Source organism: Syzygium oleosum, unplaced genomic scaffold (genome assembly GCF_021117445.2).
Source record: "Syzygium oleosum isolate NSW1041296 unplaced genomic scaffold, Sole_v2.1 Sole_v2.51, whole genome shotgun sequence".
NCBI lineage: Eukaryota > Viridiplantae > Streptophyta > Magnoliopsida > Myrtales > Myrtaceae > Syzygium > Syzygium oleosum.
In genome coordinates, this window is record NW_026607535.1 from 60430 (window position 1) to 82249 (window position 21820).

Consider the following 21820-nt stretch of genomic DNA (forward strand, 5'->3'; position numbering starts at 1 on the left):
CAGTAGGAGATGATGTATGAATATGAATACCAAGCTTGGGATAAATGGTTACAGTTGGCGTAGTTTAGATTTTTTGGTAGCTTTTTTCCTTCTTTTTATGGAGTATTTTTATATTTGGACTCTCATGTATAGATTCAAGTGATATTTCATTCCACGGAGTTTATCATATTCCCGAGTATCTTCATCTTCCTGCTCTTTCCAAACGAGATAAAGACATTTCCTTTTCCCACTTGTATCCGTGATCCCATTCTTCATTTCATGTTATCACAGTTGTGCTGCAGCAGAAGTAAAGGACGTGATTATGGTAAATGTGTGACGAGTAGGAGATGAATCATGTATGAATTAGGGGTGATCAGTTTTAGGGTAAACAGGTTCTGGGCTGGAACCTACCTTGTTATAATCACTTTCCAATTTTTGGAATCAAGAACCTACCTGCTTACCCTCGAACCTGTTTTGGAACCTATCCTATTTTTTCAATCTGGTTCCAGTGTCTACCTGAGAACCTGTTTTTTCTTTTGTTCCTTTTTTTCTAATTTCATTTTTCCAGCAAAATAATATGAGTAGTCATGAAACGATTCAAAGTAAAAATGAATAATAATAATTACTATCCGCCAAAAGCAAGAATCCCTATGATGAGCAATTGAAATTACTATCCATCAAAAACAATAACCCAAAATATAGTAATAGTATATTTTTAACACTAGCTAAAAATTGGTTCCAAAACCGGTCCGGTTTCCGAGTGGATCTTCCCTTGGAAACGGGAATCGAACCGGTTCCCAAAAAATGGAACTCGTACCCAGACCGTTTCAAACAGGAACTAGAAAATATTGTCATTTTTCTGGAAAATGACTTTCCAGAAAACATTTTCCAAACACGTTGCATTTTCCGCGAAATGGACGGAGCCTTAATATACATATATATATATATATATATATATAAATGCCAAGTTGGGGGTAAATGTGTTATAGTGAGCGTAATTTAGGGTTTTTGGTAACTATTTTCCTTCTCTTTACGGAGTATCCATATATTTGGACTCTCATGTACATACTCAACTGGCATTTCATTCAGTAGAGTTTATTATATCACATAGGTATCTTCATCTTTTTGCTCTTTGTAAATGAGATACAAACATTTCCTTTGTCACTTGTATTCATGATGCCATTCTTCTGCTCATTTCATTTAATCGAAAATGTGACGTTTTTTGAAGCTATTTTTTAAGAAAATGACAATATTTTCCAATGTTCGGTTGAAACCTGAAAAATAAACCAGAAAATATTTTCCACCGTTCGATATCTGATAAAAAATTACCAAAAAATTCGAAAAATTTAATTATTTTTTATTTTTAAATTCCTTTTCTTTTTCTTTTTTTTCCTTTACTTTTTTTTTTCTTCTTCCTTGGCCGATTGACAGCCACAAACGAGCTCGAGCCTCGCTTGATGTTGGTGAGGCTTTGGCGACCTCAAGCCTCACCCAGCTCGCCGGATCTAGGGAGGCCTAAGCTCACTAAACTCGAGTGAGGCGGAGCCTCGACAACCTATGGCAAGGCTCGAGCTTGCCTGTGGCTAGTCGTTGGCCGTCGGCCATCATCGTGGCAGGCCGAGGAAGAAGTAAAAAAAATAAAGAAAGGAAAAATTTTAAAATAATTAAAAATTTGATTTTTTTAAAATAAAAAAAATAAAATAAAAAATAAAAGGAAAATGTGTTATTTGAAAGAAAATAAGGTGGAAGAAGATATGGAAAATGTTTTTCGTTTTCTAAAAAGCAGAAAAATTTTCTTCACTTTTGAAGGTGTTTTTTCCATTGGTAGAAAATGTTTTCCTAGTTTATTTTCCGTGAAACGAATATCGAAAAATTCAAAAAACATTTTTCTAGAAGTTGTTTTCTGTGATACAAACGGAGCCTTCATTTCATGTTGTCGCAAGTGCGTTGCCGCGGAAGTGAATCACTTGGTTGGGGTAAATGCGTCATAATTGGCATAATTTAGGTTTTTTTGTAGCTTTTCTTCTTCTTTTTATGGAGCATCCTTATTTTTGGCCTCTCGTGTATATATAGACTCAAGTGGCACTTCATTTCGCAGCTTTTATCATATTCATTAGTATAGGTATTTTCATCCTTTTGCTCATTCTAAATGAGATACAGGTATTTCTTTTTCTACTTGTATTCATGATCCCATTCTTCATTGCAGCAAAAGTGAAGGGCGTGATTGGAGGTAAATGTGTGACGAGTGGTCGATGAATCATGTATGAATTACCATCTCGTGCATAATATGAATGCCAGATTCGAGATAGTCAAAGACCTTTGTTTTGACTAAAAGAACCCGGACATTCTAATTCTAATCTCGGATGTAACCCTTTGTACGATGGATTAGATCAAAAGAAAGTGAAGGTCCCCACAGGCACAGCACCGCACGACAAAGACTAAACTTCTAGTTTCTCCCAGACCCTTCTCCTGCATTTGACTTCCACAAGCCAGAATTCAACTGCACTCCAGGTCCTTCAGGAAGCCACCGCTTGTCTCCCCCTCTTCTATAACTACCACCTCCCTCTCGACTTAGTGTTCAACACAGCATACAGCTACATACTTGGCTTGCTTCCCCACATCACAACCGCCTCCGATCCTACATCATGTCGACGCTTCCCTCCGATTTCTTTGATCATCCCTTTACAGGTCTGATCGCTTATAACTCACCATCAGACCCCCAACCCCAAGTGGACTGGAAGGAAACTCCCGACGCGCACGTCTTCCTCGTGGATCTTCCCGGCTTCTCCAAGGAGGACGTGAAGCTACAACTTGTTGATGGAAGAGCCGTCCTAATAAGCGGGGAGAGGAAAGAGGATGCCGAAGCCGTGGAGAAAGGCTGCAAATGGCACTGCCGAGAGCGGGCGAGTGCCTCCCGTGTCTACCGCCAGTTCCGTCTACCGGACAATGCTAGAGTTGAAGAGATCAAGGCATCGATGCGGGACGGCGTGCTTACTCTGACCGTGCCCAAAGATGTGCACAAGAAGAAGCAGCAGCAGCTGAAGCACAAGGCTGTGGAGATATCCGGAGACGGCAATACCCATCATCCCCCTAAAGGATTCGGCCGCTTTGTTTGCTGCAAAGCTTAAAATCTTAAACTGAGCGCTTAGCAGAAAGCATGTCTGTGTGTGATGCCAGTAAGCTGTCTTCATCGCTTGGTGATCTAGTGTCTTCTTCTTGCGTACATACTCACAAACTAGGTGTCATTGAAGTTTGAATGAATGGAATGCTGGGCTGTTAGCTTAAGTCCCAATGGTACAATTTGGTTCCTTAGCTCCTTTTCATCGTTTCCAAGGCAATCCCGTACATGTAACTAACTAAACGCCCTTCCTTTGGGATTAAATTGATGTGGTGACTGACCACACCAGTCGGCAGTCGCTTATGTAACAAGTTTTAGGTGCCTCGCTCAACGTGGGAAGGTCTTGCAACCCTCTGAAGTTGTCATGGATTAGATCTTACATCAGGATTGGCACCTTGTCATGAAATGCTTTAAGCATATGCTGTTTGCTCACAGTTCGCGCAGGAAGACTCGCGAGATCTTTCGTTTCGTCCTACGGAAATGATTGTTGCGTTTTTTTGCTGACCTGACTCCCCTATTAGTAATACCTTTCATAGCTATAGTTCCCTGTCTCTAGACTCCCACTAATTAAACCGATGTTAGATTATGTTTGCTGTAATTTAAATTACTTACAAGATAAATGTAGTGGTTAATCATAATCACAAACGAATTGCTATATAACATCCTGATAAAGCCAATGACTCACTATTAATTATGATAGTGAGTAATACCTAATTAGTTGTTTTGTTAATGCTTATATAATTATATAATCATACTTTTATAATAAAGTGATAATCCTTTTGATCTAATCAAACGTTATTTGATTAAGAAGATGTAATCACATTCATAAATTATTTGTTAAATAATAAACAAAATTGCTACAATAAACTATTAATATCTCGGTAATACATACAGGGAATTACATTCATGATTGGGTATTAAAGGTGATTTTCGCTATCACTCCATGTAATTCTAACTAGAAGAGTATTTTGAAAATTCCGATGCTAGTCATAATAATCGTCTGTAACACTATAGTTCAAAACTTCTGCACGTGAGAAGCTCCTATATGCACATTAAACTAACTTTTCATATATTCATATTTGCTTCCTTTTTGTTTTTTTGTCTCATTCCTCTTTTCTATATACATGTGTGTGCGATATTTACGAAAATCAAACTCCGAATCTGGTACTTTTTGGCCCCACCCCTCGATCCATTTATCAATAGGGCCGCATGCTTGTTGACGCTCATTTTCCTTGAAAAGTACCAACTATAGGTCTAGTCTCAATTCAAGCCCAAATTTTCTTTGTCTCATAAAAAAATACCAATTTTCGGTTAGTAACAGCTTTTCTTTGTTTCATTAAAAAAAAACACTAATTTTCAGTAAGTACCAAATTTTGCCCCATTAAGTTTCCTCTCTCCCGTCACGTGTCATTTCACGTCATCTTTTTTCTTCTCCGTTTTTCATTTCCTTTTTGCCTTTCATCTTATTCATTGTGGCAGCCATGGCTGTTCAAGCTCATACGTGTGGAGCCATGACGATTCGTGCTCATGGCCAGGGTTGCAAAATCATCAAATTAGTGAAGCTCAAGGTCGCCATGACTGCGCTAGCTTTAAGCTCACGGCGTCCATGGCTGCTCAGGCATTGAGCACGAAACTCAGGCAGCCATGGCTTGCTGCAAGCTCAAATCGAGCAACCATGGCTGCCATGAGCTACAAGCTAGAGCAACCATAACAAAGAGCTCAAAGTCGTATCTCACAACCATCAATCGAACAGATATAACTGCGAGCTCAAGTTGAGCAGCATGGCTGCTGTGAGCTTGAAGATTGAGCGGTCGTAGCCTTGAGCTTCATGGATCAAAATTCAAGCAACCATTGTGCACTTGTGGCTGTGAGCTCGAATCTTGAGCGACCACGATGGCCTCGATCTCACGGCCATGACTGCCGCAAGGTTCCTGACCTAAAGCTTGAACAACCACGGCAGCCTTGAGCTTCGCCGCTCAAAAGGATCTCTCCTGTAGAAGCTCTAAGTTCGGCATGTGTTGACAAGTTGACTTTTTGCTTATTGAGTTTCAGATTATGAGGTTTTGATCTATCATGCATGCTTTTTTTTCGCGACGAAGGAGTTCTCTGGGGTCGAATCAAGGATTAAGAAGGGAAAGAAAAAACAGAGACAACAATGAAGACGACGTGGAATGACACACGGCGGGAGAGAGATAGAGATGCATGTTGAATGACACGTCTATCTTTTACGGCACAGAAACTTGAGTGAATACCTATTGAAAGTTGATGTTTTTTATAAGACAAAAAAAATATATATATATATATATATATATATATATATATAATATATATATTCAAACCTAAATCAAAACCCGACCTAAAGTTAGTCCTTTTTAAAGGAAATTGGGCCAATTTTATTTCAATAATAGATTAAATGCTGTAAATTATCTATGGATTTAAGTAAAAGCCAACTCATGCCCATAAGCTAGGCCGCTGATTCAAATCCATTTAAACGGGCACGATATGTTGACATTAGCTCAAAACAAAAATGACAATGACAGATAATCACAGATTACACACAACAGTAGGTAGGAACCAGTTTGCCGATGTGACACAATTTCAAGAATGCGTACAGCAAGACCGAAAAGACCAAAAAAGTTACCGCAGCATGTTCATTCGTATGCCAATCGGAAAAAGCTCCGGTTTGAATTCTCGGAAGAGCGTGGGGTAGTGGTTGTTATGTATTTTTTTTAACTTCAGTTTAATCAACTTCACGGAGAAAGTAAACGACTTTAAACGGAGTGAAGATTTACATACCTGCACCGTTCATGTGAGTCCCTATGACGACTGATACAACATAGTTCGCGAGACATTCATTCACCACTATATCAAGTAAACCATCTCCTTCCCTTTCTTGACAAGACCTTCGTATACAAAATTAGCGCCCAAAAATGGAGCAAAAATATACATCAAGAAAATTGCAATATCATGTGGAAGAGCATACTTTCCCCCAAAGGAAAGTTAGCCTACATATCCCACAAATTGAAGGTTGCCCCCCATACCGTAACTCTGTTAAAATAAGGTTGCGGTGTCCTGACGGATCCATTTAACTCGGCTGTCAAATCTATTTACTCATGAAAATGCTGAACTGCCATCTCAATCATCTATATCCTGAACCCATGCCAAACCTGCAACAAACATGTTTTTAAGTACCAATTACACTATCCGGTGGTAAACAAAAGGGAAACACGTCCCAGCAATCAAAGCAATAAAGGTTTAGCATCCAAACCAGGAAACAAGACGACAAAAGATGGCTATGCACAAGCACATGGAGACAGAGAGAGAGAGAGAGAGAGAGAGAGAGCAAAGCAACCTTGAAGGACAGATTCAATGGCCGAATTTGGTACAAAAAGCCCCACAATACGCTGTCTGTCAGTAGTAGTTTCAATGTGCACAACACGGAGGCGCTTATGACTTTGCCGAGCCTGCAAACATGTAAATTGAGGTTTCAGCACTTCCAACGAGACATAACCCTAGTGATAAGTCCCACTACCAAAGAGATGAGTATCGTTCAATATGCATAATGAGATGTGCTTGTTCCAAAAGGAATTATAATGAACAAAAGCTTGTCAAATCAAATGAAAGAAATTCGATTAGAGGGTTGCACTCTCTCTATGGCATTAAAAGCTAAGCACTGAGGGGCCAACATACAGCAGTTCCATCAACATCACCCCCATAATCAATATAATCGGGAAAAACCCCTCTTAGAGGCTGCTCCAATCGCAATCAAATGCACAAAATTTGGCAAGTCATTGATATTTACAAGCAAAACAGAAAGCTCACGAGGCATATTAACGCATGGAAGATTTCAATGAATATGCCTAAATACAGCTCCTGAAAGTGCAACATATAAATTGTAGTATAGTTCTAGCATTAACTATCCCAGCCCTTGGTCTCAAGCAAGATAATACCAAAATTTAGGGAGTCACCAGATTATGCAACCACTACTTAAAACCTGCTAAGTAAAATTTATGCTGGCCCCACTGCAATTATGCATTACTTTTTTCTATACATATGCAGTTATGCATTGTTGGCGTCATCTGGAGACGTTGCACGGTAATTCCTTAATGAAAAGCATGCCCCAAAAACTGTGCTCCTAGACCACCAAACTCTTGGTTGGGGAAGAAATAGTGAGAAATAAATGTAGCAGCAGGGCAACCGACCTGCTTAGCAAGGGCCTTCTCGATAGTGCCCCAGACAGGAAGAATGAGGCCGCCCAGGACATTTACTTCCTGTAGTCTCCTCCCAACAGTGCAATAAGTGCCGATTTTACAGTTGGGGCCATGCATGCACTGCAATCATAATTAACACCAATTAAAAAACAGCATTCTAATGAACCATCAGCAAGATGAATGATTGGACAAAATAACAAGAAAATGCACTTCTGGATCATACAAATCCAAAGAAAGAATGACCAGTGACCAGTGGGACAGGGACTTGCATAATTAGCAAGCAAGAATGGATTTCTCCTCATAAGGATATAAAAGAAAGGTATCCACAAAGTTATTGACAGGAAAAGGAAAGTGTAGATAACCAAGCTTCTATGCAGCTCCTTGCAGCAAATGATAGAAAAGAAGAGAGGCTTAACAGCGGGGAGACAATCCAGATCTAGCAACTGTGTCACCCCTTCATAAATTGCAGTTTTACTTTATGTGAGTTGGTGTCCTGGCCACTAACAGCTCACCAAAAATTTTCCAAATGGTCCTATGCACCTAATAGCTGTTATACTGCCACAGGTCAGGAAACTCACAAGTCATAAAGTATGCCCAAAAGAGCCGTAAATTCCTCATTAAGTCATTCTGTGAACTTATCAGCATGGCTAAGCACCCAGATCAGAAGTCAAGATAGATGGACTGACAAAAAGGAGTAAAAGGCACTGTTTTCCAAGAAATAGAACGGCTCCGTTAAATATTGAGGGCGAGCATGCATACATTGCAACCTAGCAGAAATTGACCACATAGTACCATTACAAGGCAAGCAGAACTTCTATAAACAGAAAATTAATCTAACCAGAATGCCATTGCCTACTAAACATGTTAAGCAGATTCATGTAACTCTTCAGATCGATACACATTATATTGACAAAAATAAGGATCAGTAAATTTCTCAAAAGATCCAATAGCACAGAGACACTGTAAATGCATCACACATGCACATAATAGTGCTCGGACCACAAATGTCAAACTTCAGTTAGAAATGCACATCCTCCAAATTCTTCGAGAAAACCAATCCTATTTGTCAATGTCTGGGAGGACCTTATTGTATAGACTTATGCCTGTGGCCCATTGTATTAACATAAATGAATAATTTGTCATTACCTGTTTAGAAGATACTTCATATTCATCTTCCCAACTGCTTCGAGCCTTCTCCAAAGAACTCATTTTTCTGTACTTGTTTTTCAGCTCGGCTAAAGGCCACTCCCTGCCAAAGGTAAGCCAAGTTAGTAAAGAAATCTTGGAAAAAAACTAAATATACATATATCATATTATTTTGCAACCTCAATGACTCCCCAACGGCTGGCCGGATTATCTTGAACATTCCTGAAGTAGAGCTGAAGCACAATAATGAGAAAACCAGCAATTCAGATAGAAATCATCAGTAATCCCAAAAGACAACTGGTCAAATAAACAACTTTCAAAGTCGCCTTACAAAAAATAGGAGATGAAGACTCAAAAGTATGAGAACAAGAGTGGACATACAAACTACTAGAACCTATAAAATTAAGAACACTCATCTGAGAAAGCAAACTCATAACTCATCCAAAGAAGGCATAACAGCTTTGACTCTTCACGATGATATCACTGAGAAGATCTATCTCAACATATCTATCTCCTCCACTGTGCTAGAATGCATCCATTATGACGAAACGGTAGTTGATTATGAATAGTACAGGAGTCACAAGCATGAGACGGAATGAGCACCATTATGGAAAAAATTCTCAGAAAGAAGGTTAAAACTGGGGACTCTACTTATCTAGCAGTGGAGATTCACATAGATAGTTATGCCACCAAATAAACAGTGTCCTATGAACAACCCCAGATCCCAAAGATCAGAAAATCCAATTATTACCTTTCACATGCCAAGATGAAATGACGCCTTCCCAACCATTCTCTCTTGGACTCATAGAATCCGTCACTAGATGAAGCAATGCCATCCTTGTGCCTCTCCTCTAGCAGAGAGCTTGCAGACTGAAACAAAATGTGATCCCAATCTGAGTAATGAAGCACAAAAGAAAAGCAAAAGACAAATCTTACTTTCAGCAAAGAATACCTGCCAAGTGATTCCACGATCCAGAGTGAAAGTAAGGAGCACTGTTGATGCACCCGATGTAGGATCAACATGAACAGTCTGCAGGAAATTGAAGTTAAATGGCTCAGGAGCGAAGCTCAGAATGTTAAAGGTGTTAAAGGCGGAAAAACCTCACCTTTGGAGTTCCTTGTAGTTCTATAGTATTTGCTTTCATGTCAACAATGCCTGAATCAAGATGCCCCTCAATGCGTGCATTTTGAATGACCAGATCTAGAATACTGACAAATAGCTCGAAAAGCCTGGAAAATAAGTTAACTCAGCATGTTAGACTGAGACCAATTCCAGACCATCATACCAATCAATTCAAATGAAACAAACCTATTCTGAATGTCAGGTGGCAGCCCCAACAGTCGATTGAGAAAGCGACCAACATCATGCATGTCTGAATCAATTATACGACCAGAAATCTTAAAATTGTCTTTTCCATTCCCTATATCACAATAAAAATAACTTCAAAATTACAACAGCAAAGCAGAATGGTGGGTCAGACATAATTTCAGAAGTCGCAACTCTGCACAGATACAGCAATATATCATAAATACCATTTATTAGCTTAAAATAGGATGGACATATTATGCCAAAGACAGTAAGATTACCAACGACTGTGTCCCTAACTATTCCGACCGACACTAAAGCAGCCTTTGCCTTCACCATAAAATCCTGGACTTTATCAGGTTCTTCAGATGAACATCCTGGAGGAACAATTGGCAGGGAATCCTGAAGGAAAAAAAACATTAGCACTTACCCAATATAATACAAAACCTAGTGCAAAAATGGTCACAAGGGAACATGACCCACCAGCTCCATTATTCCCCTATACATCAACATCAAGGCCTTCTTTCCATATGTGCTGTCATAATTATAGGCACCCAAAGATGGTCCAGCGCTACTGTTGATTGTAAGAAAGTAATCAAGTTTACAAGTACAAAGATAGGTTCACAAGCAATGGCTCAGAAAACAAACTCAAAGCATTAAATGACAAATCAGTGTATTATTCACAAAACTCACCGGCGATCTCCTTGTGTTAAGGCTCCCAGAGACTCTAATCTCTTGGCGACGATAGATGCAAACCGGCGTTCACCACCAAGATTGGTGAAGAGTAGCCTGTGAAGCAGCATAAAGGGGACTATTTCCATCAAAACCAACAAGCTCATCATTTCACTTAACCCCAACAATGGCTTGAATATGAAAAGCAATCCCTGCCCACTTGACCAATTCTAATATTGATTCAGCGTATAACATATATCCCAGGTCAATGATCTGGTTTTTCCTTGAGCCACGTAAAGAGAGATACTGTAACAAAAGATCCTGAAATTTTGTTGACTTCTAGTAATATTCCCACTTGACTGCACCATGCACCATCTCCACCAAATCGTGCATTATTTTCGTATCAACTAAAAATGAGGCAACTAAATTTCTTTCAAAATAACAGAGCTCAGCGAAGCCTTAGTATGAGCATCTTGCCATTTTAAGAATTTACGCTGCTTTAATCACTAGCGATTTTCGTAGTCTCACATCAAATTAATCTTCCAACTAGTCTCATTTGCTGTCCACCAGAAACATTTTCTGCAGAGTTCAGCCCACCATAATAGACATGTACTACGGGTGCACTTCCTTGCCTCTGACCACTGAAATCAATAATAAAAAAGCAGGATTCTTGCAACTGTTCCTCCCACTTATCAATTATCATAAAATTCGCGAGTAATTTTGCTGAGTGCCAAAACTAAAAACATAACCCTCTTGGAAAACCACTTTATTCATGTATTTTAAGAAGATGAAAATATGCAACAAAGTCAAAAACAGAGAATTGTAGCCAGGCTACAGGTTTCACATTGGGAATGGATATGGACAGACAGAAAATCTGCCCCTCTCCTCGTGAACTGAGAAGCATCTCATCACAAATTAAATATCACAGAATGCATGCTGATCCATCACATCTCATACGTATGTCTTCATATTTCTCCTGACAGTTTATCTCCTTGTTATGTTGATTACGATTCAGCAACAACCATGCCCTCTAACTTTAATAAATTTAGGCCCAGATCAATTTCTATTTTAAGTTGGTTTCATAAATGTAGATAGCCATAAGCATCAAATAGAGTGATACCTTCACTCTAAAGTATGACTTAAACAGCCATCGCGAATCCTTTTTATTCTTAATCTTTTCGCAGAAGCGTGGCAATCAGTTTAGCATATATCAAACTTGAACAAAAACTAATTAAAGCAAGGCCTACTCCACCTGTACACAGGTGCGGAAGCTTGGTTTGACCGATGTGTTCTGCCGAATTGTTGAATTGCCCGATCAGCACTCCAAGGAAGTTCCAGCGTCAAATGCACCCTTCTTTTCTATCATAAGTTATCAATAGCAGACAAACATAAGCAACAATACCAAATAACATTCGGTGAATGTGCACGAAATCTGAACAGCTTTCAAAGTATCAACTTAGGACTTTCAGGAAGCCTTGACAAAAGTAACTCTTCGAGGAAACAGCTCACCTGATTCAATGCTCTTCTATCTGCCTGCAAAGAAACACCAGCAGATCCAGCCTCAGAGATAATAGCCACCAACTTCTTACCATCCATAAAGAGCTGCTTTTCATGCATGTTGACCATCTCCATCGTGACTTCTTTCCTAAGACAAAACTAGAGTTACCTCTAGAGCTAGAAAAACTGCAGTGCATAAAAAAAGAGATGCCATCATAAAACTTACGTGTTACGTGCCTGATAAGTAACACCTTTCCCGCTGGAGGCCCTAACAAGCATTCCTCGCCTTCCAGTCATTTCTGCAACTTTATCAGGGCCTCCAAGCTGCATAAGCATCGTAGTTATTCAATAAACTACAAACATCAGAAGAGGCTAAAAGACACTTCGAGTATACTGCTGATAGATCAACTATCACAGCAGAAAACAATGTTCATACCAGAAATAGCTTACAAAACATCAAATTGTCTTCATGAAATTCTCATTGGGCAACAAATTACTTCAACTTAAACGAAGGCCCTCAAAACAGTTCCCAAATAAAAAAAGAAGGTTTACAAGATAAACAGGTGTTTTTTTTTTGGTCATAAAGATAAACAGGTGTTTAAATACGTAAAAGCTGATATATAAGGCACCAATTGGGTACCAGCCCATTAGAACTTAAAGATGAAACATTTTTTATTAAATTGAACAATTAATAGATATTAGCAATCCTGTTGGCACCCTCAAATTCTATGAATGTCTTTCAGACTGACAGAAAAAGGTAATTGGGGTAGGATATACAATAATTTCTGTAATTTGATATTCGATACAAACGTTTCCTCGCTGCTGCAAATTTGCTTCTATTTGGGAAGAAAAGATCTAAGGAAACACACTAAAGTGCAATCGGCTATGCCACAACGATATAAATACAAATCTTATTACAGGATTCACCAACCCACCTGATCAATGATGTCATCTAGAGGGTTATTCGGAAGATCCAGCAAACGTATTATCTCCAAAATTTTTGATTTCCGCTCCAAAGCTGCTTCATACCTATAATCAAGATCACAATGCTATTCAGCACAGTTGCAAACGTAATCTGCAAGCAGAAGACAGTAAGGGGTTTATTTCTACCTCTTCAAAAGTTCTTGGATGTATACATGTCTAGCTTGTAGATATTCTTCTGTCTTTTGCTTGCATGAGTGACATGACCATTCTTCAGATACTAAATCTTCCATAGGCGGGACAAGACAAGCAGGATGAACCAGCTGACCACAGCACGAACACTGAAGCAACTTCTTCCTTCCCTAAAATCACAGTATAAGAATAACATGAAGTAAAAGCATACGGTTCATCACACAAGGAAGAGAAGTGGTGATTACCTCTTCACCATTGCATATTCCACAGATCTGAAACTCATCATCGGATTCAGTTGAGTCATGTACAGAGTCAGCTACATAAAACAAAGATCAACTTAGTTATTTGGACATACACAATTGTGGATTTTGAACAAGTAAAATGCAAAGCAACATAATTTGAAAATCTGAAGCAAATACTGTCATAGTGGAAAACATATATGTGTGTTATTCCAATTACACCATTCAACCATCGGTAATAACAGAAAAACGACCAATGCGAAAGCACAAATATACATACTGAAGTGAAACAGGCAGAACTAATGTCACACATTCAGCCTAAAGGGACTCACAATCATTATCTTCATCACTTTCATCATCACTAGCGGGCTGCCACTTTGCAACCTTCCTGACTCTTCCTTTTATTGACACGTCAGGTCTCGCTGAATGCCTCTTCCTTTGAAGTTCCTTCACACTTTCCTCTCCTGCAACCAAATCATACTTTTAATTTTACTAACTCAATAGGGAAAAGTGTTGAATAATAGTTGCAGTTTCTCGTAAAAATACCTGAGAGAGGTTCAGGCTTTTCAGGCAGAGGATAATTTTCTTCAACAAATTTCAGTAACAGCTCTCGAGGACCCGAAACAAAATCATCAAGTTCAACACCCTGAGAGATTATCAAGTTCTTATGATTGTCTAAAAAAGAATGCATAATGCTCGTAAAGAACATTAAGATAACTAAATGCAATACACTTGTTATACTGACATATTTTGTGACAGCTTCCTCAGTCCTTGCCTCTCCAGTACTTTGAAGGCCAATAACAACACACTTATCTTCTGTCAATGCCTGCTTTGCTAATCTCACGACTGCAGGCACCTTTGCGGACATACACATGTGTCTAAAGAATCTCTACAATAAGAATATCGGAACATATCAATGAAAAAATGAAAACCAAAATAACCAAATGGCTTAAGTCCAAAAAGGAGGAGCAGACGTAAATGAAAAGAAAAGAACAAATCCTACCACCAACAATCTGTAGAATCACATACCTGATGGCTTGCCCAATACAATCTCCACAATTGACTAGTATTTGGTTTTTCATCAGTGAGAAAGGAACTTGCTGTCAGCAGTTCCACTCGCAACTCTGCCCAAAACTCCGCTGCCTTTTTATACATGTCCTGCAAAAAAACAATACCGGAAGTCGACATTTCTTATACTCACCAATTACTCAGGACATAAAGAACCGAAAAGACGTCTGGTTACTAATTCTGAACCCCCAATAGCTCATCAAACTATTTACACTTTACTAGTTTAACAACCTACTCAACAAAGGATTTCACGGGTAAGCATGCCAAGTTTATAAAGACTGAAAAAAAGGCGCAATAACGCGTGTCTATGTTCAAGATGGCCTATTTCTTAGCTCCATGAGATCTGAACTTAATATTTTTTCAAGTAAAATAGTAAAGCATATGCTTTCAGCCTACCATCATATTTTCTTCAAGAGGTGCTTCCACAATTTCAAATTCTGAGCCTTTATAGCTAAGTGTACGGCACACATACATACCCCTGAAACATATCTTAAGATCAGTTCCAGCAACATCAGATATTATGCATGAAATTAGGTGAACCTATTACCTTGCTTTCATGTCCATTGCAACAAGTTCTAGGGCCCCAACACCACCCTTCTCAAGAGCAACTGCCAGTAATATCAAGTGATAATGTTAAGTCTCGAAGTCAAATCATAGATTAGTCACAAGACAAAATCAAATCTAAAAAGATATTTATCCTCAATCAGAGAAAATTCTTGTAACAAGGAGCTTTCTTTTTCTGGGACCAAAGATAACAAGATGTCATCTAGTTTATCAAAAAAATCCAGTAGGTTGTATGCCAGTACAGAATCATGGAGCTGCAAAACTGATCATCAACAAGGTAGCAACATTTAAGATGACAGTGAATAACCTCCAAGAAAAGTCAACATGAACAAGGACTTCTCCTCCATATGAAAAATGTGCATTCTGATGGAAATGCTTATCAGTGTGTGCTAGTGTGCTGTTCCAACGGCAAGAAATTACTCTTCAGCTCAATTTAGAGCTCAACATGAAAATCCTCATCTTTTACAAGCTTCATTGAAGCGTAACGCCCTTTCTAAAAGCCAAAATTGGTATCCAGTTAAAGCCACTGAGAAGTTTTTCCCGACATTGTCAGTAGAATCTTGCCTTAGAAAATGATTATTAGCAATCTCAACAATCATGTCAATTATCCCGATTGAATCATTTCATTTTTGGCCATAAAAGAGCACTGTATATCATTCAGAAGCTCAATTTACTTTACAATACTGAACCCACACGACTTTGAAAATACCTTACTAGCTTTCAAACTCTTTCAAAAAGGAAATATCTGAATCAAATAACAGGACTTTAATCTCCGACTGAGTAGAGATGATATGAAGCAAATCTAGTCAGGAAATGCAATAGAAAACATGGTACTTTGATGCCAGTAAGGCCATAATTTAACACTGCTGCAGGTATTAATGCTGGTGGCAATTTTAACCCAAGTTCACCAAGGAAGCGCCATAAAGAAAACCCAAAGCATGAAAACCAAAAGCAAACCAATGTCATGTCACCCATAACAGAAAATTCAGGAACTGATATCAAGTCCAGATATGTTAAATTGAAAAGCTTGGCAATCAAACGGCATTAAGAGATAAAACAATCCTGCTAAACAAAATACCTAGGAATTCCCTAAAATCCGAAAAGCCTGTTCCAGCTCCCCAAAGTCCAAGGCGAACCATGTACCCCATGTTGCGGGGTTCAGATGCACCAGTTGCAGAGCAATAAATGACACGAGCTTCAGGAAGTCGGGCCTGCAGTAGTAAACATAACAACTTTTGAAGTTAGGAAAAGCTCAAACTCGCATTAGCAGACAAAACAGCCAGAGCTCAGAATCATCCACAGGTAATAAAGTCAAGCAGCCTAACAAGAATTAAACAAAGGATAGTCATTATGACAAGGGTCTTATTAATGAGTACCCCAAGATCACTAGTTAAGACCCCTATAACATATATCAACACATTTTGAAAATTGAGCAGTGACACATTTCAACAAAGTCACCTACTTCAACTGGAAATGTTTATGTTTCCAGAGCACAATTAATGGCCCCTAAGAGGTGCCCTAGGGGCACTCTTTAAGATTTCCCTAATGACACATAGATTTACTCAAAGGTCTAGGGTTAAGACTTTTGAGAGCACACCATCCAGTTGTGAGTGTTAGAAAGTCCAACCCAAAAGCTTAAGCTATCAGGTGGAAGTACACCACATGAATATAAAAGAGCATTTAGGACCCGTTGTCAATCAATGTGGGATAAATATTTCAACACACCCACTCACGTGCAAGCCGGATTACGAGCAGCACATGAAATTTTGACATCGCACATTCACATGGAATTTTTACCATGCACATTCAAGAAAGGGATAGCATTGGCTCTGATACCATGTTAGAGTCCAACCCAAAAGCTTAAACTATCAGGTGGAGGAAGACCACATGAATATAAAGAATATTTAAGACCCGTTGTCAATCGATGTGGGATAAATATTTCAACACACCCACTCACGTGCAAGCCGGATTACGAGTAGCACATGAAATTTTGACATCGCACATTCACATGGAATTTTTACCACGCACATTCACGAAAGGGATAGCATTGGCTCTGATACCATGTTAGAAAGTCCAACCCAAAAGCTTAAACTATCAGGTGGAGGAAGACCACATGAATATAAAGAGTATTTAAGACCCGTTGTCAATCGATGTGGGATAATACTTCAACGGTGAGAAACAGAAGTGGAGTATCATCTTGAGCGACCCATACTGTAGCTTCACTACTAAAATGCAAAAACTCAAAAAGATGGGCCACTTAAATGGAGCAAAGACCATGAAGAAGGAATAGTTCCAATTATTCACTTTAAGGATACCTGAATATCAAGAACTGCTTCGCCGGTTCGTGTTGATTGGCTTCCAGCTTCAGGCACCAAATTCTTGGCCTTGTGGCACTGCAGTGAAACCATTGAACTTAGACATAAGGTAAAACCAAATCCTCGCTCCATCAGTCAGCTAGGCTTTCAACTCAGTATTGACAAGGTCTAGAGGATAAAAAATTTGCACATGATCACTATTAACAACGAAGTGAAATTGTATTACCTCATCAAATAGGACGAGCCCATCAAATTCAGGTCCGCACCACTGCACAAGCTGCTGCAGACGAGACCGTCCTTTCTCAGAAGATGCTATAAGGCTGCTATATGTCAAAAACACTACCCCTTCTCTCACCCCAACAGACTTGGAATCGAGCTTAGAATAGGGAAGCTTGTTCAGAGCGTGCACTATTCAGATGAATCAACAGATTATATTAATTCCTCTTGGCATGAAATAAGTTATGAATGGTAACAAACGTAAAATAGGACAATGCATCTTGATGATACTTCTCAAGACTGAATATGGAAACAAATGCTAATGTGCGCGTGTAGTATTATGACAGATCCAACTAAAGGAGTACCTTACCATTCCCTTGAGTTTCTTTAAAAGCTACTGTGGGATTCAGTTGCACATGACATGGTATGAGAAAGACATTTTCTTAATAGTTTCTTGAGTTTGTTATTTACCTTCAACACAAGTTGCACCTACGTCATCCAGATCTCTTCTGGCGTCGTACTTCAAGTCAGAACCGACAGAAATCCACCTAGAGATTGCGAAATAATTTCAAGATCATTTCCACTGAGATTTGGTAACGATCGATATGGCATACAAATAAAAACTTACAGCGCTTTTTTTCTTCCTTGATGCCAATTTTCCCAGATTAACCCAGCAATAGTTCGACCTTTACCCACGCCAGCTCCATCTCCAACAAAAAATCCAGCCCTAGTGCCATTGGCAAGGTGCTGAAGGTGTCTCTGTCATGATGACCGAGATTTTCTAATGAGTGAAGGCACATGGATATAATTTGAATTAGTTGCAACCATGAATGTAACCTGACAAGCGTAGACCAGTGTCTCAATTTGCAAGCATGACAAGAGCTTTGAGGTTTCCAGCTTATCCTTAATTTTCATGTCGTACGTAGGCTCAGGAGGTTGAACTGCAGATAACGATGATGTCTCACAAACAGGATCCGGGTGAGGAGGTCCAATGGATAATTTGAGAGGTCGCTGCTTATTAAAAGGATCAAAGGATCACGAAAGGAGGTTAAAGAAATTTAGCTGACAAGCAAGGGGCTGGTTCAAGTGAAAAAAAAGGACATGCAGAACACTCACGTAGTCGGTAAAAGTTTCTCCCAACATCCCACCTTCATCTTCTTCACGTTCCACGTCAATGGCCACCTGGAAAAAATTGGAAGACAACAAAGCGTACAGTTTGCTTAAAAATGGGAAAAGTGAATAAGCAATCAGAATGTTTTAGGAGAAACAAACCACAAACTACAGGATTCATTTGAGATCATTAACATAAGCAAGCCTTTCTAAGGCCAACCAGTCACAAGTTCTATCCCAAATCCCATGTTCTCATCTTAAATTACACCTCAGAACCCGTGACCATAAATAACTATTCGTCTTCTGCCGCCAATGGAGACCATTTAACCATGCAGCATCTCAACAAGCAAAAGAGTCTGTGCTTTTCAATCTCGAAACAAAAGTACACAAGGTAAGAAAATTGTTATCATTTAAAAATTCATGAAAAAACTTCAAGCATATAGATCCACGCAACCCAACTTCTAAAACTATCACCAGAAAACCACCTGATTTGATAAGATTGGTTTCGCAAATGCAGATTTAATCGACAGCCCTTAGTTACTAAAACGTCCCCATGACAACATAAGATCAGAATTGTGTTTAGACATGACAAATTCAGCTCAATAACAGAGATGTTGAAGAATGCAAACTTGCCATTAAATGCAGATGACTCATAAACAATATAGATATGCTGAGGCAAATATGCCAAGCTCAATTACTCCTGGTGACATAACTAAGCAGAAGGAGACACACATCATCTCAATCAATCCAAGAGAAGTGAAAAGTAGGCCAGAAGCATGGACAAGAAACATCTGCTATTCTTTCCTCCTAGATGAAAAACTCCCCATCTTTTACTCACAACAATGGCCCCTAAAGTAATAGGACCTTAACTGCAAAAAAGGGAAGTACTAGCAAAACAATTAGGGACAAAGACTGTTGAATAAAGGAAGTATGATGGAACCTCCCAGATATAATCAGAACGGTTGGCATACATTTCAAAAAGAACATGACAGCAAGTACATTCTCCATGCCGACATGTATTAGTTACATTAATCCTCTTATGCTATCACCTCGTTCCAATGACACATTCCATGCAAGATCGGTACCTTTAACATCCTGCCAATACTTTCTCATGCTTTCCACCGCCTCTTTTGATCCAAATCCTATTAAAGTTCTTATCTTCTCACTAGAGCATCTTAAGGTCACTATTTCATATACCCCACCTGCGACACATTTTCCTACAGAAAATCACATCTCAGTGCTTTAAGCTATTTGAAGATTTTTCAAATTGTTCAAAGTACATTTTTGTTGGATAGGCACTGATAGGGCGCCAGCCCTTGCATAAAATTTATTAGCAAGATATAGTCTCACTGTCCACCACATCTAACGCATCTAGTTATTCCACTCTTCAATGGTGATTAAAGAGCCAATCGGTGGTGAAAATCGAGGCGTATAAAACCAATGGTGAAGAACAAGGCGTATTCGAAACACTCTCTACACCCCCGAACACTGTCATCTTCCTCTCCCTCCCAATATCTGAAGAAATTCAAGATAATGTAAAAGAAACACCTAGTATATGGGTAAATAGCACAATCCATAATCCGCCATTTACCCTCGCTTCAACTCACACCACATATGATCCGTCGATAATATTCTCAGCAGTCGTCTCTTTCTCCAGCAACAAAATAACAAACCAAAATTACCACGATATAGCTAAACATGATTTGAGCCACTTGATGTCTCGTCATGTGATTCAAGTTAACATGGAAGACAATTCCCGTATTGGTTCTATGCTAAAACAGTCATTTCCTTTGTAAATTAACTTGTTATAGTGGGGGTCACTCATCGAAGGGCCTACTGCAGCATAGCGCCATCCTTTTAGACCCCCCAAATGAAGGAACTTTCAAGTAGCAAGCCTCATGACAAAATAAAAAATAAGAAGACAGACGGGAAGCCACATGGGTAAGAAGTTAAGGGGGAATGTGGGAGCAACCAAGGGAGCTAAACGAGCATTTGAGAGTCGTCCGTCGCCGATTGAAGTAATAAGCACAATACACTCATAGATGCCATAACACAAATGGAAGGGCGTATAAGGAACATGATAAAGTGCGTCGGAGAGAATCATGGGAATGGAAAATGAAGAAAAAAGAGAGGAAAGCAGAGAGGGCGAAGAGAAAAGGGGAGAGAGAACCTCGTTGACCTCCTCAGGAGGGGGAGGAGGAGGAAGAGGAAGAGGAAGAAAAGGCTGCTTGACGGCGAGGTCGGTGTCGCACTGAGGGCACTTGAAGCGAGAGAGGCCATGGGGGACGTTGAGGAGGGCCTTGCAGTGAGCGCAGGGAAGCTGGATCTTGGTGGGATCGATGCCGTGGGCAGGCTTCAATTGAGCGACTCTGTTGGGGGTGGTGTTGGTATTGGTATTGGTATTGGAATTGGCATCGGGAGAATTGTAGTGAGGAGGATTGGCAGGGGTGGTGAGCTCGGGGGGTAGCATTTGGGGCAACTGGCAGGTAGGGCAAGAGAACTGCATCACTCCCCTCCCCACGCTCAGTATCATCCGGCAGCCCGCGCACCTGACCTGCACGCCCTGCGGAGCGGCGGCGCCTTCCGAAGCGGGCAGCGGCGGAGGAGGAGGAGGAGGCGGCGGCTGCTGCGTCATGATCCTCGGCCTCCGATCTCCGGTGGAAAAATGGGGCACCGGCTGAACAGTGACACTGTGTCGTCTCTCAAAACTCTCGCGCACCCCCAACCCACCACTCGAAGAGAGAAAGAGAGAAAGGATGAATTAGATTTTGGGGAAAAGGACAGGAAGAAAAGTGGGGGAAGGGATGGAGGTCGGAAGGAAGGAAGGGAGGGGGAAAAAAAGGGGAAGCGGAGAGAGCGCCCCCAGAGAGTTTAGAGGGGTTTCGTTGGCGCGTTGATGCATGTCACCGGCCCTGCCTCTCACCACCACGACCACGGCCACGACCCAAACGAAATGGGCAGAGGAACCGTCTCTCTGTTCTTTAAAATTAAAGGATTAATATCACGGAAACCTCATTTGATACATTCATAATAATTTTATTTCGAACTAATTTTTTGATCACCAAAAATTTCAAATTGGTACACCTGTAATAAATTTACCCTCCGTTAGTTTTCGTTAAATTTCACTATCAAATTACTAAGTTTGATGACACGTGATAATTGATGGATGTACTAATTTAAGATTTTACCCATCTGTTTGTCACAAGTTTATCAATTTGTGATTTTCTATTATATTAATGCAATTTAACGGACACTAACGGAAGGTA

General features: G+C 39.8%; 2 protein-coding genes across 3 annotated transcripts; one reads left to right on the forward strand and one right to left on the reverse strand.

Annotated features, from left to right (window-relative positions):
• The first annotated feature begins 2541 nt into the window (after positions 1 to 2541).
• LOC115689629 (17.3 kDa class I heat shock protein-like) lies at positions 2542 to 5385 on the forward strand. Its single transcript, XM_056307188.1, has 2 exons — positions 2542 to 3155; positions 5150 to 5385. The coding sequence occupies exon 1, from the start codon at positions 2625 to 2627 to the stop codon at positions 3105 to 3107; it is 483 nt and encodes a 160-aa protein (XP_056163163.1). The 5' UTR covers positions 2542 to 2624; the 3' UTR covers positions 3108 to 3155; positions 5150 to 5385.
• Positions 5386 to 5846: 461 nt separating this feature from the next.
• Positions 5847 to 21362, reverse strand: LOC115689601 (protein FORGETTER 1). Of its 2 annotated transcripts, none has more exons than XM_030615702.2 (32): positions 20725 to 21362; positions 18561 to 18626; positions 18282 to 18455; positions 18073 to 18203; positions 17916 to 17992; positions 17455 to 17636; positions 17229 to 17306; positions 15992 to 16124; positions 14897 to 14957; positions 14746 to 14827; positions 14311 to 14439; positions 14027 to 14170; positions 13828 to 13927; positions 13614 to 13745; positions 13288 to 13358; positions 13040 to 13212; positions 12865 to 12958; positions 12156 to 12253; positions 11942 to 12077; positions 11685 to 11791; positions 10454 to 10549; positions 10244 to 10331; positions 10042 to 10162; positions 9764 to 9875; positions 9561 to 9684; positions 9407 to 9484; positions 9206 to 9324; positions 8634 to 8687; positions 8455 to 8557; positions 7300 to 7428; positions 6450 to 6561; positions 5847 to 6264 (listed from the first exon to the last, which is right to left on the reverse strand). In XM_030615702.2, the coding sequence occupies exons 1-32, from the start codon at positions 21187 to 21189 to the stop codon at positions 6233 to 6235; spliced, it is 3801 nt and encodes a 1266-aa protein (XP_030471562.2). In that variant the 5' UTR covers positions 21190 to 21362; the 3' UTR covers positions 5847 to 6232. The 2 variants fall into 2 exon arrangements, with proteins under 2 accessions (XP_030471562.2, XP_056163185.1); XM_056307210.1 differs by having other exon boundaries at positions 10244 to 10334.
• Positions 21363 to 21820: the final 458 nt, after the last annotated feature.